Source organism: Kryptolebias marmoratus, linkage group LG2, assembly GCF_001649575.2.
Source record: "Kryptolebias marmoratus isolate JLee-2015 linkage group LG2, ASM164957v2, whole genome shotgun sequence".
In the NCBI taxonomy this organism is placed as follows: Eukaryota; Metazoa; Chordata; class Actinopteri; order Cyprinodontiformes; family Rivulidae; genus Kryptolebias; species Kryptolebias marmoratus.
In genome coordinates this window covers 17,175,228-17,192,372 of record NC_051431.1, presented here as the reverse complement: position 1 = coordinate 17,192,372, position 17,145 = coordinate 17,175,228, and the positions used below count along the sequence as shown (strand labels likewise).

The following is a 17,145-nucleotide window of genomic DNA, read 5'->3' as shown; positions in this document are numbered from 1 at the left end:
CCCCCCCCCCCCATTCAACCCAAACACCAAGCACAAAGTCTCACTGTGGGCTAACTGGGTCATCCTTATGTGGGAACCAGTTGCACTGGCGTTTGCTCAATCGTCCGTTGGTGTGTGTGTGTTTGAGAAGAAAAGTGAGCTGAATTGACCAAAAAAACAACAAAAATCTAAGTGATGATCTTGTGATCCTGAACGATCAGGCGCATGAGATGAAGTCGCTGTTTTTCAGGGATGATTACATGAAAGTTGCTGTGCTCGTTGTCGGATCGAGGCTGACGAGTCCGAATGTCTCCTGAATCTCTGGACAGGTCTTGTAGTGACTGCGTTCATTTGTCTGTCATGTTAGCAAAATATTTGGCGAACCAGTGGGTAAGTTATAATAAGCATCTTAAAAAAATAATTACTGGATTAGCATCTACAATCCAAGATGGACGCCACAGCCTGCTCACTTAAAAAAAAAAACAATAAAAATGGCTATGACTCGAAGAGAAGTGACAGATGTTGAGCTAAAATGTGGTGTGGTAGTAGCAGAGCATCATCCCTGTCTGTCTGTTAGCGAAATATCTCCTGAACCACTTTAATGAAACTTTGGAGTCGGCCTAATTCGGCCGCCACAAAAATGGCTGCAACTCCGTTAATTTGGCAGATGTTGAGCTCAAATCTGGCGCGGTAGCAGCTGAGGGTCGTCCTCCAGACTTTGTTTATAAGGTTTGTCCAAAACGGCTCTGAGTCCATCTCTTCTCTGCATGAGATGATCCCAGTTTAGGCAGGTTTAGTCCTTTAATTCTTAGAAAGACTTTGAGTTTTGGCCAAAATTGGTATCAGCAGGTCAGGTATTTCCAGAAATCAGAATTAACCTAAAAGGAAAACAACCTGATGGGTGCGTCTTCGGTGTAGGTGTAGGGTTTCCTGAGCTGAGCTCCCAGACTCTTTCACAACTCAGAACGGGGCAGGAAGTCCTTGTGAGCTTTTATTGTGAGCAATCAGTGCTTCCAAACTCTTCCTCCTCCTCCTCCTCCTCCTGTGACTCCTCTCGGTGAACTTCCTGTCCCTAACGGCTCACGTACTGGAAGAGGAGGAGCAGGCTCTGTGGGAAGGGAGATTACGAAACAGAACCCAGTCTTCTCCTGACCTGACCCGGCTCACTTATCAGCTCATGACACCAAGGCGACGGCTGCGGTGGCGGCTGCGGCGACAGGATACGTTCGTCTTTAGATATCGAACACCATCGCATGAGTTTGTTTCCCTCAGGGGCTGAGATTAAAGCCTTCCTGCTTTGATTTGTGTTGCCCGCACTGTAAAATGTCCACCACATGCTTCTTATTCATACCTTGTTGTGAAACTGTGCGGGCACACGGTTGAAAACTTTGACTTGTTTGAATGTTTAGTTTAGTTTTTGTTTCTTACAGGTTTTACTGTTTGGTCGTCTGCATTAGAGAACATAAAGAAATGTGTCATAAGAAGGAAAAAACCCTCTTAGTTTAATCCTGTTCACAGCTTAGAGCCTGACTTATACCTTCCTGTTGGTGGTCAGTTAATGTTTGAGTGAAAACCAAAGCTTTCGCTGTTTTCATAACTCCTCTGATTGTGCTTTTATTCCCTCAAAAAGTTACATTCAACAAGATATTTCTACTTCCCAAATGATAAATATAAATGGCTTCTATAATTCACATGTATTTCCTCTTATGCAGTCTTGTTTTTTAAAATCTCACTACTTTTAGATGCCTTTCTCTTAAATAGATGGATCAGACTTCCTGAAGTGAATGATCTGTGGAAAAAGTCAGATAGCTCTCTGAGCGAGCTCATTTTGGAGAAATGGGAAATTAATTCTGACTGGGCTGACGAGCTGCCGGCTAGTCCGAGCGGGCGCTAAGAGCAGAGCAGATTTCTGCAGAAGTGCTACAGCTAGCTGCTGCTGCTGCTATTTGCACTCGTAAATAACCGAAGACCTCTACATGTAATTTACAGTGAAATGCAAACTTCCAATGTTTATAAAATGAAGTTCTCATGAACCGCGAGGAAACTTTATTTACCTATTTATTTATTTATTTATTTTTGGAGTAGTTTCAGGTCTACTTAAATCTCCTCTCTGGTCTGTCCCTCCCGCTCTGACTAGCTGTTAGCTCATCAGTCTGGTCAGAATTAAACAGCCTTTTCCAAACTGAGGGGATTCAGAGAGTTATCTACATCAGGTAGGATATTTATGACCTTTCTACAGAACCCCTCTTCACCTCATCGGGACGAGATGTTTCCAAAGGTGACACAGGTTTCAAGAAATCCTGGGGCGTTGCATTGATTCATTTAATCTGAAAAGAAAAGAGAATTTAGCTCATTATAGGAGTGTTGAATATATGATCCTACATGATATGAATATAGATATCTGTAGTATTTATCAGAGGTCTGAACAGGTTTCACGCCTCAGATCTCCACACATGGTTCGGTGTCGTTTAAAGGAGTCTTTTTTTTCTCACCAAGTGATCTGTGTTTCCTAGAGCTGAGGAAACGGGACCGAGGTGTCCGTGCTTCTGTTTGTTTAACATTGTCAGACCCTGTAACTCAGCCGCAGCCGAACGAAAGACAAGTCGCACACGATGCTCGCGATGCTCCGTCGCGTCACTTCACCGATCATCTCGCTGATTTCGTGAAGCTTCTTGGGCTGCGGAGCTCGGGCCTCTCAGCTGCTGCCGTGAATACCAACGCTGCCGAAAATGGGTCAATCAGTCTTCTCTTTAAAAGAGGAAAAAAAACAAAAAAACAACTTGCTGCTTCCTATTCCACTCAGTGTTGGAAAATAAGGGGGGAGGAGGTTTTATAAAGAGGTGGAAGGATGTTGGGTTCATAATGAAATGCTCGAGTAAGGAGCTGTGGGCTGATTCGTGTTCCTGCTCTCTTCTTTGCAGGCTGTCAGCATCAACAAGGCCATCAACACACAGGAGGTCGCTGTCAAAGAGAAGCATGCCAGGAATATCCTCAGATTGTCTGTTTGTTTTTCAGTCCGGGGGTTACATGAGTGCAACACCACCAGCTCTGCCGGACCCCCGTCCTGTTTTATTAAACACTTTCTGAGTGCAAAACGGTTCTTTTAAACTCTGCAGAGAGGCGAGCTGAGTTAAGCTTATGGGTTGGGATAGTTTATATCTTTAGAGAAGGAAAGACCTACAATCTTTGTCGTAGATAGCTCTTCGAACGACCCTAGTTTGACCAGATTGACAAGCTAAAGGCTAGTCTGATTGGTAAATGATAAACATTAAAGCCGTTTCCTCAGTATTTGAGCGCTTATAAAGGGAATAGTTCACAAAGGCGTATCACCACCATTGAAAAGAAAGAGGAACAAAACCAAAAAAGAGAGCCACGCACTTTCCTTGACTGCTGCTGCCACCCTGCATCTTGGGGACCCATCATGAGAAGGGGGCCCACACGTTCTGGGCTGCCGTCAACCGGCTCCCCCTGTCCAGCAACGCGGTGCTCTGCTGGAAGTTCTGCCACGTCTTCCACAAGCTGCTGCGAGACGGACACCCCAACGTAAGTGCGGACGCCGCCAGAGGACACAGTCCGCTGTTCGTGTCTTTTTAAAAACAGCCTCTCGTTTCTGCTGCTGTGTCCCTGCAGGTGATAAAGGACTCCATGAGGAACAAGGCTGATCTGGCCGATATGAGCAGGATGTGGGTAAGAGAGGACGTCATCCATAACTCGGCTTGTTGTCACAACTCAAAGGAATTTAACCTGAAGTCATAATGTTTTTTTAATCTCACGACTCTGTTGTTTATTACTGATTTAAAAAGAGAGTGGGGGATGAAATACTTCTCTGTCCAAATATATTTTGAGAGAAAAGTCTAAAAGGATTAAACTTTAAATAACGAAGGGAGCTGGAAAATGGCACGCACCGAGTACTGGGTCAGCACTGCCTGAGGTGACAAACTGAGCACAGGAACTATTTGAGTGGGTGGCAGCAACAACAAAAAAAAACACTGCGTGTCCCGCAGCACAGAGAAGCAGTAAAAGTCCTTTTTGTTAAACAGTTTTTAAAGGTTACTGAGCAAAGGCAATCCAGACTGCAGCTTTCAGCCGTGGAGCTTTTCTTCTCAGCTGGGGTTCACAGGTCACCCGCTTTTAGAAAGCACACCAAAAGACCGAGAAAGAGTCTGTAATACCTTTCAGTTCGCACAACGCTTTGGGGAGACCACGCCTACACCGACGTTCACACGACAGCCTCAGTTTACCAAGGACTGAGGAGAGGCTGTACAGCAATCTGTTCACTTTTACACAGACTATTACTAACGAGGGAGGGGGGTTGTCATGGCAACAAATCTGTCCCCTAAACTAGATTTTTGAAGCGCTTCAGATCAGCCAAGGTCCTGTTCAGACCTTCCCCCGTCCTGGGCGCGTTCATACCTGACAATTCTGAGCTTTTTTGCGATCTGATTTCAGTAAGCTGCAGATGAACGTGCAGCCTCGTCTCTCAGTGAGCTCAGATCAGTGCGACAGCAGCTCTGCTGGTGTTTCTGAACCATGTTGTAACTTTGACATTATTGGTTCAGAGTTATTTCGGTCACACTTTTTTTTTTTTTTTTGTGGTGTTATCTCCTAATAAGCTCAGTAACCTAACAGAAACAAGGAAGGATACAGTGATTAGTGGCTTCAGAGCTCAAAGATAAAAATCCACAGTGCGCTGACAGCCAGTTTTACTTTGAACATCGGCACCGTGTTGAATGAGGTGAACACAAAGCAACAAAACGCTGCTCAGACTGTTGTTCTGTGATTGACACAGCACTTGTTTTCTTTTTGTGGTGGTGTTTTTTGCATTTAGTGATTGTGACAAATGTTTTTTTTATTTTCCTTTTGAACCCCAGAAGCTAACATTATATAAACACTTTTCTGCCCCTGTCAGACTGGTGAAAGGTAAACAAAAGACAAAGGAAACCAATGAGTGCAGTTGTTAATAAATTACTGACTTCCTGTTTGGTTAACTTAAGACAGAAATAGATTCCAGGCCGTTTCAAATGATTCGGCCTTACTGCCCAAAGGCAGCCGGATTTGATTAGATTTATTTATTTATTTTTTTCAGTTTTAGAAAACAAAGGACCTCTCTAATCCAGCTTGTATATGTAGGTGGAGCTGCAAACTTCCAATTTAGCAGCATTAGCCTCCTGGCCAGCTAGTTGTGAATCCTGTTAGCTCCTTTTTTAGCAGGTGAAGAACTCCGAACGAGGCAGCTAAGGTATTAGGAGCGATATCCCCCCTCCCCAGTAACGTTTGCTAATGTGAGAAAAAATTTCAGACCAGAACCTCTTCATGGGAGTAATTCGCTGCAGCCTGTTGGCATCGGTCACACAGAAGGGACACTGAAATATTTGAGATCGACACGGCGCTTTATTGCTTACGGTGACCACAGAGGGTCCAGTCAGCACTAAAACAATCAGAACCAAGAATAAACTGAAGAGAAACTCACCCATATGTCCTTTAAAGATTCTCAGATTACTGAGATCCTGTCAAAAACAGACCTTTTTTTATTATTATTGAGAAAAGATTCAGATAAACAGTTCTTTTAAACTTTTAGTCCAGAAAAAAAAAACCCAAAATGGAACAAAGTTTCATCTTCAGAATATTTTCCAAGATGGCCCCAAGATGTCCAGGTATTAACTCTGTCACGTCAGTTCAGATGGAGGTCCTACAGTGAGGCTCAAACACAGACCACCTCTGAAGCGGGTTGGAGTGGAAAATAAAAAAAACGTTTTTATTCCGCGCCGAGGCTGTTCATGTCTGGTAGCGAAGAGCGACTTCTACCGCGTGGTGCCATCGAGGTCTGAGAGATTCAGAAAGTCGCCTCGGGTTCGACCTTTTGTCGACGCCTGCAGTCAGAAAGCAAACCACAGGCGACTCTCCTCGTCGTTTCATCTCGACAGAGTCACTGTTTGTCGTCGGCCTGTGACAGACGGTCGGGGGACAGAGCTCCCTCGCGCTGTGGCTGACACGTTAACGTTACACACGTTACCGAGCTCGCCTCTTCGTGGGAAAGGCTCTCCTCCCCAGCTGAGTTTGAGCGAGCCAAAAGCAGGAAAAGCTCAACCTTATTGGAGCGCTGCGCTCCGAGTCTTGTTGGTTTGACGTTCGCGTCAATGTAAGAGTGCAGAGTTTGGAGCTGTGGCGTTCGGACTCGTGCAGGCCGTTCGTTTCTTGCTGATGTCACCAGGGCGGGAGGAATGCAGGAAGTTTGGTCACAGCGTGTCGATCTCAAGCTGTGGCCTGTGTTTCCTGTTGTGTCACCGCCAGATAACCGCGCAGGCCTCTAGAAACAGGAAGCTGGAAGGAATCAGCCAAGCACTTCAGGATGTTCGGTGTTTTCACATTCACGAAGTGAACCGCGCCTCAGATTCAGCTGTTTTTTTTATCTTGGTTTGTTAAAATAGAAGTACGTGGATTGCTGTGGTGTCGTTTTTCAAACCTTTAAGGTGTCAGTAGCTTTCTGCACATCCCACCACATTGTCTGCATTGCCCCTTTTCTTCAAACACTGACATGTTTCCTCTTTGTTCCCCAACACTTCGGTCCTCCTTGCAGGAAGCCTTTGATCGTGTCTCTCCTCTCTTCTGTGCATCTTTCATCTCTCTCCTCTCCCTCCTCCCAGGGTCACCTGAGCGAAGGCTATGGGAAGCTGTGCAGCATCTACCTCAAACTGCTCATCACCAAAATGGAGTTTCACATTAAAGTGAGTAGGCCCGGCCTGCCTCGCCGCTCATTAGCTCTGTCTCAGACTCTCCTGTCAGCGCCTGCGCGTCTCTTTGAGAAAAATCGCCTTAATGGTAGGACTTTTACGAGGCGGCGCTGGTGCTGGTGCTCGCGCCGAAAATGTGTGGTTCGGCGTTGCTCTGCTGCAGTTAATACTTAGCCACAGGTAAGGGCGGTCCAGGGCGCAAGTTGCCAAGATGCAACTTAAGAGCGGAGCCTCTAATGTGAGCCTTTGGCGTATAAACCTTTTAATCCACTTGTTGTTTCTACGTTTGGCTAAATATGTTGGATGCTTGTGCACCGTCCTTGTTGGGATGTTGTGTAAAATGTAATTAAAAATTCAACTTTCAGAAACCCATATTTCATTCACAAGGGAACATAGCAAACAAATAAATGGCTTAAACTTGGAAAATGTACCATTTTTAAGAAAAAAATGAGGTGATTTTGAATTTGAGGGCAGCAACAAAAATCAGCGTTGGAACAGAGGCAACAACAGGCTGTAAAAGTAAGTAGTACAAATAAAAAAAAAGCAGCTGGAGCAGCTTTTACAGCTAATTATGTTAATTGGGAACAGGTCAATAGGACGACTGAGTATAAAAAGATTCAGAGAGGCTGAATTTCTCCAGAAGTTAAGTTGAGCAGAGGTTCACCAGTCTGCAAAAAACTGCATTTAAAAATAACAGCCTTTTAGATTAACGTTCCTCGGTAGAAAGTTGGGAAGACTTTGAGTATCCCATCAGCAGCAGTTCAGAATATCGACAGATTTCATGAATCTGTAGAAATCTCTGAGCTCAAAGGACAAAAGGCTGAGAGTCGTTATTAGATGATCTGATCTTCAGGCCCTCAGGCAGCGCTTCATTAAAACCAGCTCTGATTCTGCTCTGAACTCAGGAACACTTCCACACAGCTCGCTGTGTCGTCCACCACTGCTGCCTAAAGCTCCATCAGACAAAGAAGAAGAGCACCACCCAGACACACAGCTGTCTCCTCCGGACCGAAGATCGTTTCAAATAAACTGAGGCGAAGTGGAGAACTGTTAGTTGTTCAGACAGATTATTTGGAAACCACAAACGCCACATCAGCCATACTAAAGAGAGGGACTGTTCAAAAGCCTGCCTCTCTGATGGTATGGGGGTGCATTAGTGTCTCCAGCCTGTTTCAGCGAGACGATGTTAAGCCTCAGACTGCATCATGACAGCAGCTGCTGAGCTGAGCATCATGGAACAGCATGTTTGGTAAAGAAGACCCAGGACTGCTGAGCAGCTCGACTCCTCCATCAGACCAGAACGGGACAACTTTCTCCTCCAGAACCTCCAGCTGCTGCTCTCCTCAGGTCCAAATGTTTACAGACTGTCAGTAGAAGAAGAGGATGACTCTCAGAGGGAAACCTGTTCCTGTCCCAACTGTTTTCAGATCTGTCGCTGCCATCAGATTCAAACCTACCTTATTATTTCCCAAAATTGTTTGAATTATTTTAAACCCTTGATCCTGTTGAGGGTCACGGGGAGCTGGTGCCCGTCTCCAGCAGGTGGGCTTCACCCAGCAGCACACACTGAAAAGCAGAGAGCTGATTGTCTCCATCGCTGTGTTTACGTGTGCATTTGGTACGTGAAGCTCGCCGCAGCGACAAGCAGACGCAGTTTGCTAACGGAACGATTACAAACAAACCAGTTCGTGGAGAACTCTGTGGTTCCAGTTTTTCTTCCCGACTCTGTTATCTTCTGTTTCAGAATCCTCGTTTCCCCGGAAACCTGCAGATGTCCAACAGGCAGCTGGAAGAGGCGGGAGAGAACGACGTGAACAACTTGTGAGTGTTTGCCGCCACTGTGGTTTTAGCTTTTAAACAGAGCTGTCATATTAATGAATTTAGCTGATATGTGGGCGCAAGTGTGAAACAAGACTTCACTTATAACCCAGCGTTCACAAATGGATTGGATTATGACTCGCTGCCATGAAGTGACACACGCTTGCTTCAACCTGTAAATGTTGACACGAAATCGTGTGTTTTCTGACCCGGTCCCAGTTTGGAGCCCTTGTCTTTAATCCGCACTGGGGTTCTTTTAGGAGAGCGTTGACTCTGTAGGGTTTCAGATTGAACCCAGAGGGGTTCTGTTCGGCAGCTTAAGTCGGGCCCGCTTCTAACGAGTCGTTTCTGCGCCATTTTTTTTTTTTTTGACAAGAGAGGGCAACGAACTCTGACAGATCCTGAGCAAAATCCTAAATATTCAGTCCAAGAAACGATCTTCTCTCCTCCCTGGAAGTCATTAACCTGCCTGAATACTCTCGTTTTTATTCCTCTTTCCCTTCCTCATTCCTAATGAATGAATACATTTGCATTTTAGACCTAACTCTGTGTATTTAAAGACCAAAAATCCTCTGAAATCTCGCTCTCTTCCTCTGCAGCTTCCAGCTGACAGTAGAGATGTTCGACTATCTGGAGTGTGAGCTCAACCTCTTCCTGGGTGGTGAGTTATTCTGGTCCGCTCTGCCTCTGAGCTTATCTGACCTCACACACACACACACACACACACACAGTCAGATTAATGAACTCTCACTCCGACAGACACAGGAAGTCACGGCCTGACTGATAGGCGCGCAGGAGCAGACGCCGTGACTCACACCAAACACCGTCGCTCCGTCCTCCATGCCGAGTCATTCCAGGTTAATGTTTCTCCAAGTGTGGGCCGGGGGTTAAAAATAGGCCGCTGGGATGCGAGCGGGAGACGTAATGGGGGAAAGCTTTATGCTTCTAATCATGAAGGATGAGGAGGAAATTACATTCTGCTCTCTATTCATCACGCCCTAACCTAATTCACGTCCTCCTCCTCTTCTGGAGAAATTTGTTTACCTGCCAGAATCAGATCTCTGCATTTGTATTTCGGACGACCAGACCCCCACCTAAACTCGTATAATCAGATGTTTTTAAAGCTTCAGTGTCTCACATGATCAATTATGCCAATAAATCTGAAAAAAATATGATACATTATTGCATCTGCTCCCAAATCTGAAAGCTGTTGCCTTCTTATTCCTCGGCTCCGGTGTATTTTAAAAGCATCACGTCATGTAGGGATGAAGGGATGTGTGTGTGTGTGTGTGTGTGTGTGTGTGTGTGTGTGTGCAGCATGCAGGAAACCACGCCCGCGCTGCCTGACTTCAGGGATGAAAGGGGGGGCGTAATGATGGAGGCAGAGACTGAGTCAGACAATCCTGTCAGTGTTCAGGTTTCTGCTCCGTCTAAAACTCTTCCTGTTTTTCTTTCTTTCACTTTTTTAGTACAGAGCTCTGTGTGTGTGTGTGTGTGTGTGTGTGTGTGTGTGTGTGTGTGTGTGTGTTTTCAAACACTTCAGTCACTTTAGTAGTTTGCAGCAGATGAAGCGAAGGAAACCTGCATAAATTGAAACGGATGGAGGCCGCTGAATTCGACGTGTTCTCAGAAGCGGTGCTCACTGATTATTTTCCTGTTTGTCTGTGTTGATGTCTTCAGTCTTCAGCTCCCTCGACATGTCCCGCTCAGTGTCGGTGACGGCGGCGGGTCAGTGTCGTTTGGCTCCCCTGATTCAAGTCATCCTGGACTGCAGCCACCTGTACGATTACACCGTCAAGCTGCTGTTTAAGCTGCACTCCTGTGAGTTCACACGCCATCAGCCTTCTTTCTGGAGTCCTGCGGCGACGATGTGACGTCTGTGAATGCTGTTGTTTGTTTTTCGCCGTCTTCCCAAAGACCCTCAGCTAAAGTTAAAGCCCGCAGCTCTGTGTCAAACAGCAGCTTTGGGTTCTGTGCAGCTATTTGTCCACCTGTACCCGACAGAAGTTGCTGAGCTCCGCTCCGCCTTTGTGTTTCCAGGCCTTCCAGCCGACACCCTGCAGGGCCACAGAGATCGCTTCCACGAGCAGTTTAAGAAGTACGGCGTTCTCCTGCAGCCGCACACACACACACACACACACACAGAAACCGACAGAACACAGCTGCCCTGTGCTCTCCGAGTCTGAGCCAGCAGACCGGACTCTCCGGTCCACGTCGATTCAGTTTCAGCATCATCTCTGTCTCCCTCAGCGCTTCTGTTTGCTGTTTGTAATCTGATTACATCTCCTCTGGGTTTCAGGCTCAAGAGTCTTTTCTATCGCTCGAGTAACCTGCAGTATTTCAAGAGGCTGATTCAGATCCCACAGTTGCCTGAGGTGAAAATCGCTCTCTACACTTTCCACATTTAAACCTGAAACACTCTGAAACAGCTGATTTGTTCCATGTTGCCCAACTTGTCATTAGTAGAAGCAGCTGTTTGCAGTACTTGATAAAAATAAACCACTTTTCCTCCCTCTGGTTTCTGGTTATTATGCCTTTTAGCTAATTGATGTCACATTTTAACATTTGTTAACCTCGGCCTGTTTGATTTGGAGGGAGGTGTCACATGACGGCCCGGCAGATTTCTGAAGTAGTTTCTGTGATCAAAACCGGTGCTTCCCGCTTCTTGCAGAACCCTCCGAACTTCCTGCGTGCGTCCGCCCTGTCGGAGCACGTCAGCCCCGTGGTCGTCATCCCCGCCGAGTCGTCCTCCCCGGAGTCGGAGCACGTGGTGGAGACGGACGACCTGGTGGACACGGACGTCCCCACGCTGCCGGTAAAACTCCCGGGCGGGCGGCGGTCTGTCAGACTGTTAGGAGGAAGGAGACGAGGAATCACTCGCCTCTAATCAGTTCCTCCGATGCTTTCTGGATTCTTGAGTGATCCTCCTGGAAATGTAAACTTTCACATGCTATGATCTTGTGGTGGTGGTGGTGGGGGATAAAACGATGTGCAGTGAAAAGTTGGGAAAGTTTGATGAAAGTCATTAAACGGCAGCATTTGGTTTCATTTTTAGGTGACTGAAGCCAAAAGTTTTCTTGTTGAAGCGATAATTCAGATTCATTTAAATGAGGCCCTGTAGAAAGGTTAGGAATAATAAATATCTTACCTGTCGTAGATGGCTCTTTGAACAACCTTGGTTGGGGGGTGGGGGGGTGGGGGTTGTTTTGACCTGATTGAAGAGCTAACGGCTAGTCTGAGCTGGGCCAAGATCTGCTGTCTGTTCATGTTTATAAACCTTCACATCACCCCCAGGTTCAAGTTACTCAGTTAATTACAGTACGTTCTGTAGCAAGAGCAGCAGTAGCAGCTAGCTGTAGCATTTTCAGCAAGAATATCCCGATATTTCTGCCACAAGAGCCATAAAATACTAAATTACCAGGAATGAAAAGATTAACAAAACTGTGTTCGCGTGAATATCTGGGAAACGTTTAAGATAAAACGACAGGAATCCACTTTGGTCCTGGCCCCGCTCAGACTAGTCATTAGCTCATCAATCCAGTCAGAATTAGTCTTATTTCTCCAAACTGAGGTCGTTCATGGAGCTACCTGCGACAGGTAAGATTGTTATTGTTCAGAGCCTTTCCCCAGGTTGAAATGTATAAGTTATTGCTTAAAGTTTATTTAGAAACACCCACAAAAAAAACAAAAAAAATCCAGAAGTGAAGCAGCAGGTTAAGCATTTAGTCCGCTTCCATAATTATCTCTGTGGGTTTCCACCCTTCAGGCGCCCTCGGAGACAAAGTTCGACGACCTGTTCGGCACATCAGCCGCCATCGATCCGTTCAACTTCAACAGTCAGAACGGCATGCGCAAAGATGACAAGTAAGTTATTTTACTTTATTTTTTTTTAAAGAATAAATGTTATTTTTCTTTTAAAATGCACCCAGAACAGAAAGAAACAAGATGGACGCTCCGACGGTGCAGAACTCCAAGGACTGTCGGTCCTTCGCTCATCGTTAAAGAACGAGGACAATAATTGGACTTCCTGTTCGGTGGCTTTTAAAACCACGGAGTTTCCGCTTTGTGCGTCCGTTTGATTGTTTACATCTGTGCCCGCCAGAGACCGTCTGATCGAGCAGCTGACGAGGGAGATCCAGGCCCTCAAGGAGGAGCTGGAGTCCTTCAGGCTGGAGGTAACGGGAGGAGGAGGAGGAGGAGGAGGAGGAGCGGCGTTAGCACCACGCTGTCTTTACGGAACCCTCTTTCTTCATCGTCTTCTCTCCTTGTGCGCCGCCAGAGCGGCCGGTTGTGCCAGGCGCTGAGGGGGCGCGTCAACGAGCTGGAGGCGGAGCTTGCGGAGCAGAGCCACCTGAGGCTGCAGGCCGCCGGAGAGAGCGAGTTCCTGCGGGCGGAGCTGGACGACCTGCGGAGGGTGCGGGAGGACACGGAGAAGGAGCAGCGCAGCCTGACGGAGATCGAAAGTAAGACATGAGATCCACGTCTGCAGAACACACACACACACACACAGGGTTGTGGGTTTTAATACACACTGTACGTTAAAGTTATAACTAGTTGTAATCTTGTTGGAGCAAGGACACCTAAAGGGGACCTATTATTCTTCCTTGAAGAGGTCAGGATGGGTCTGTGGGCTGAACAGAACATGGTCGTTACATTTAATACACAAAATCATTCTCAGATGTTGAGATTTCAGCTGATCTGTTCTGCCTGTTTTGAGCTCATTTCAGAACGAGCGGTTTTAGGGCTACGTCACTAATATGCAAATAAGCTGCTGCTGGCCACGCCCCCCAACACCCCACTAACACACCACATTATAAAACATAAAACTCACTGAAGGATTAAACGCTGCAGATCTGACCCACATTTGTATCGTTATTAATTCAAACTCTGAGCATTCTGACGTTGGGACAGCGGCATTCAGCGGTTCTGAAACAACATTTGTCGAGTCAGAAAGCGGCAGTAAGTGGGTCCAAAACCCGACTGTTAGCGGGTCGGGACACCGGCAGTCAGCAGGTCCAAACCTAAAAAAGTGCCCGGACGGCCGCCTAATACAGATCAGAACTTTTCTTCTCTTTTATTAACATCGCTCTAATGTTAGTTTCGACAAACTTGCCGTGACTTTAACAGAGACGTGTTTCTGGGACAGCTGAGCTGTTCAAACTACAACTTTCTTTGGCGATACCGCAGGGACAGACAAAACTAAAATTAAGCCACGCAGCCCTGCTCTCCATGACTGGGAGAACATGCAGGGACACACGTTCTATACTGCAGCCGACAACAGAACGTTTTCCTTTTCCAGCAGAACAAACGTGACGGTCTTCTTGTAATGAAGTGGGCGGAGCTCCACTTGGGTTGCTAGGTGAGGGGCCGGGCTCGGCTTGGGGTTGCTAGGTAACGGGGATTGTGATGCAACAATCAAGAGGTTTTTGACACAGGTCATTTTGCAGACACCAGCAAAACATTTACTTAAAAGCAGCAGATACCTAAATAGAAGAACAAAAACATGCAAAAAAAGTGGATTTTGCATCATAGGTCCACTTTAAATGTAAGGAGATGACTCAAGATTTGTGCACAGGATTGTAATTTCTTAAATATATATTTTAAAAAACAACTGAGCAACAGCTTTGGAAACAAGGTTAAGCAGTAAAATAGGGATCTTAAAAAAATGCTTAAGAAAAGGAAATGAAATACGGCAACTTTTAGGGCCAAAAATGTCACTTTGCCGCAGTCTTAGTTTCTTATTAGTTCTTTTTTTATTTTATTGCCACTTGATGTTTCTTCAGCTTCATATGTTATTTGAAAATTTCCTTTTGCCAGAAAAAGCTCAGGCCAACGAGCAGCGCTACACTAAGCTGAAGGAGAAGTACACGGAGCTGGTTCAGAGTCACGCCGACCTGCTGAGGAAGGTGAGGAAGACGCAGCGAACTCCTACGTGGTCCTCTTCTACGTCCTTAATAAAAAAATCAGAGTTAGGTGTCACGTTGTCCTCTCATGGTGTGAAGGCTGGTTCAGTTTAGTTAGCATTGTGCTCCTCATACCTCCTGTTCTTCATTGTTTTTTTGCCCCATCCCATGAGCTAAGGTACGGAGCGCTGTGTGCTTCGGGTGTGCTTGCAGAACGCCGAGGTGACCCGGCAGATGACCGTGGCCCGAGCGGCGCAGGATGAGGTGGAGACGGTGAGGAGGGAGATGCAGGAGAAGGTGAAGACCGCGCAGGAGGCCGCGGACAGACAGGTGCGGACCAGAGACACGAAGGAGAGGAGTAGTACTGTCTACCGTTTGCTCCGAGGTTTACCACCTCGTTGTTGTTGTTGTTGTTGGTCAGGAGAGGGAGCAGCTGAAACAGCTCCAGGAGCTCCAGAGGGAGCTGATGTCCACCCAGTCGGAGCTGGACTCCCTGAAGACCACCATGGCCTCCTCACAACAGGTCACTCCTCTCAGCTTTATCAAAGCAAACAGGTGTTATCTTGCTGTAACTCCCCAAGTTTATTATCCACTAGCTGATGCAAGTGAGCACAGGAAGACTGATGATGTGAATTTATTTCACCTGATTTAAGACCTTTCCATCCTCCATGAGAAGTCACAAAGTCGGCTCTGTCACGTGGTTCTCGTAGCAGCTTCGCCCGCCCTTTCTTGACTCAAGACCCTGGCAGAACTTTTTGGCACAGGGGTTTGCGCCAAGTGTCATGTGATTGGTCAGAAGATGTTTATGTGGCAAAGCCGGTGAGCTTTAATGGAGCCATTTTACTTCTGCTGCTCCGCTGAGAAGCAGCTGGAGGCTGTTAGAGAATCCAGCCGTCTTTACGACTGTTCCAGCAGAACTAAGAAACCTGTGAGCTTAAAAAGACCGCAGAGACACAGGCGGCTCTTCCTGGCTGTGGTGGCCAGGAGGAAGTGCACCTCGGCCAGGCAGCGTCGGGACGCGTTCCCTTCCTTCGCTCGTTATTGAGCACGGTCAGATCTGCAAACGGCGTGTACCGTCTCTGTCGGTTTAATAAACACGGCAGGTCACAGTAAGGGAAGCAAAAATCTGTACAAGGAGAGGAGACTTGAAAAGCCGGCAGGAATAAACCCGTTTTAACCCGCAGCTACCCGTTTTAGGAGGAGCTTCCTGGGAGTTCTGAGCCGAGCGTCTCGTGGACGATGAAAGGTGTGTGGGAAAACGAACGGCTCGCGACCACGTGACCGCGAACAGACTTCCTGACTTCTTATGGAGAATGATGGAGCCTTCACAGACCTGGCTGATTTTAATGAATTCTAAAAATAACAATCTGCTGGAACCACTCTTCTTTCCACTGATCGTTATTCACCCATCATCCATTTGACAAATCTGCTGTTCCCTAATTTTACACTTCATGTACTGTCTTCTTTATACTTCCCTTCAATTCTGCATGGGACAGATTTTTATATTCTAGCAGGATTTAGATTTAGAGGAAAATCGGTAGAACCCAGTCCATTTCTCGTTTTAATCCAAAGAGGTAAAACTCAGTTTTCTGTTGCATTTTCTCAAACATCCCCCTGTCACTCTTCACGTCACTCCCTCTCTGCTCCGCTTCAGAGGACCTTCATGTCCTGATAGTTAGTGAATGCGAGAAACTGTTCCTGCAGAAAAAAAAAACTTTCCACCTTCCTTTAACTCCCTTCGGTTCGTTTTGATCGTTGCTTTACGAGCGCGCGAAGCGGAACCAGGAGGGAGCGAAACTGATGCTTGTAGCAGGTGTCAGGAGGAGGAAAGTCTTCTCCCTGAAGCTGCTTATGTAAACGCCGCTGTTTGGGTCCTGTCGTGGAGCGTTTTCTAACGGGAGGTGGCGGCGAGTGAATGGATCGGCTGAAAGGTTTCCGAGGGGCTCACTCATGAATTCATGGCCGTCCACCGGGATCGTCACTTTTTTCTACCCACACATTAGTCCCTGTCCCTCCTGACGCTACAGTTTCAGAACCGTCACTGATTTCAACTCTTCTGTTTCTGCTTCATTTCTCCCTTTTCTGTCGGACCTGCTGACTCTCAGACTGTAAGTCTTCAAACAATTTATTTCAACTACGCTTCCATTATTTGCCTCATCTGTGTTCTAAGGTAAAAGGCGTCAGTAAAAAAAAAAGATCTGCTGTAAGGGCGCTCTGTCGTAACGCGGGGATTGTTGCTCAACCTCGACCTCCCAGTCGGTCTTTGGTTGTCAACTTGACCTCAGCCCGGATCTCTCCGGAGAATCCGTGGCTTCCCACAAACTCAGACTTAAACAATGTTGCTGCAAATAAGAGCTAAAGATAAAGTGTGTTTTCATCTTGTGGTGGGAGCACTCCCATCGCACCGCATCCAGACTTGTCCCGGCGGCATGCACGCGCTCATCACGCAGCCGCCCTCGGCCTCCGTTCACGCCGACGCTTGTCGTTCTCCGCTGCAGTCGAGCGAAGTCCTCGGCACCCAGCTGGTCGCCCTAGAGTCTGAGAAAGCCGAGCTGGCGCAGACCTTGTCCAAGGTGGAGGCGGAGCTGGAGGTCCAGGGCGAGGAGCTTCGGCGAATCCAGAGCTCGCTGGCGACGGAGCGGGAGAGCGGCGTGAAGACGGCCGAAGCCCTGCAGAATCAGCTCAACGAGAAGGTCCGGGGGGGGGGGGTCGGT

The 17,145-nt window shown here is 47.0% G+C and overlaps 1 protein-coding gene across 4 annotated transcripts in view; it reads left to right on the top strand.

Moving 5' to 3' along the window:
• Nucleotides 1-17,145, top strand: part of hip1 (huntingtin interacting protein 1) — a 45,031-nt gene that overhangs the window by 17,982 nt on the left and 9,904 nt on the right. For 2 of the 4 annotated variants that reach the window (XM_017423985.3, XM_037979699.1), the window contains exons 2-19: nt 2,901-2,964; nt 3,380-3,522; nt 3,610-3,666; nt 6,624-6,704; nt 8,455-8,531; nt 9,128-9,189; nt 10,209-10,349; nt 10,569-10,626; nt 10,828-10,903; nt 11,200-11,343; nt 12,295-12,392; nt 12,631-12,703; nt 12,808-12,991; nt 14,346-14,434; nt 14,645-14,761; nt 14,853-14,954; nt 16,537-16,539; nt 16,930-17,124. In XM_017423985.3, coding sequence (XP_017279474.1) covers nt 2,901-2,964; nt 3,380-3,522; nt 3,610-3,666; nt 6,624-6,704; nt 8,455-8,531; nt 9,128-9,189; nt 10,209-10,349; nt 10,569-10,626; nt 10,828-10,903; nt 11,200-11,343; nt 12,295-12,392; nt 12,631-12,703; nt 12,808-12,991; nt 14,346-14,434; nt 14,645-14,761; nt 14,853-14,954; nt 16,537-16,539; nt 16,930-17,124 — 1,764 coding nt within the window. Of the gene's footprint in view, nt 1-2,900; nt 2,965-3,379; nt 3,523-3,609; nt 3,667-6,623; nt 6,705-8,454; nt 8,532-9,127; nt 9,190-9,295; nt 9,386-10,208; nt 10,350-10,568; nt 10,627-10,827; nt 10,904-11,199; nt 11,344-12,294; nt 12,393-12,630; nt 12,704-12,807; nt 12,992-14,345; nt 14,435-14,644; nt 14,762-14,852; nt 14,955-16,536; nt 16,540-16,929; nt 17,125-17,145 lie in introns of those variants that run through there. The other 2 variants (XM_017423987.3, XM_037979700.1) reach the window with 2 other exon arrangements.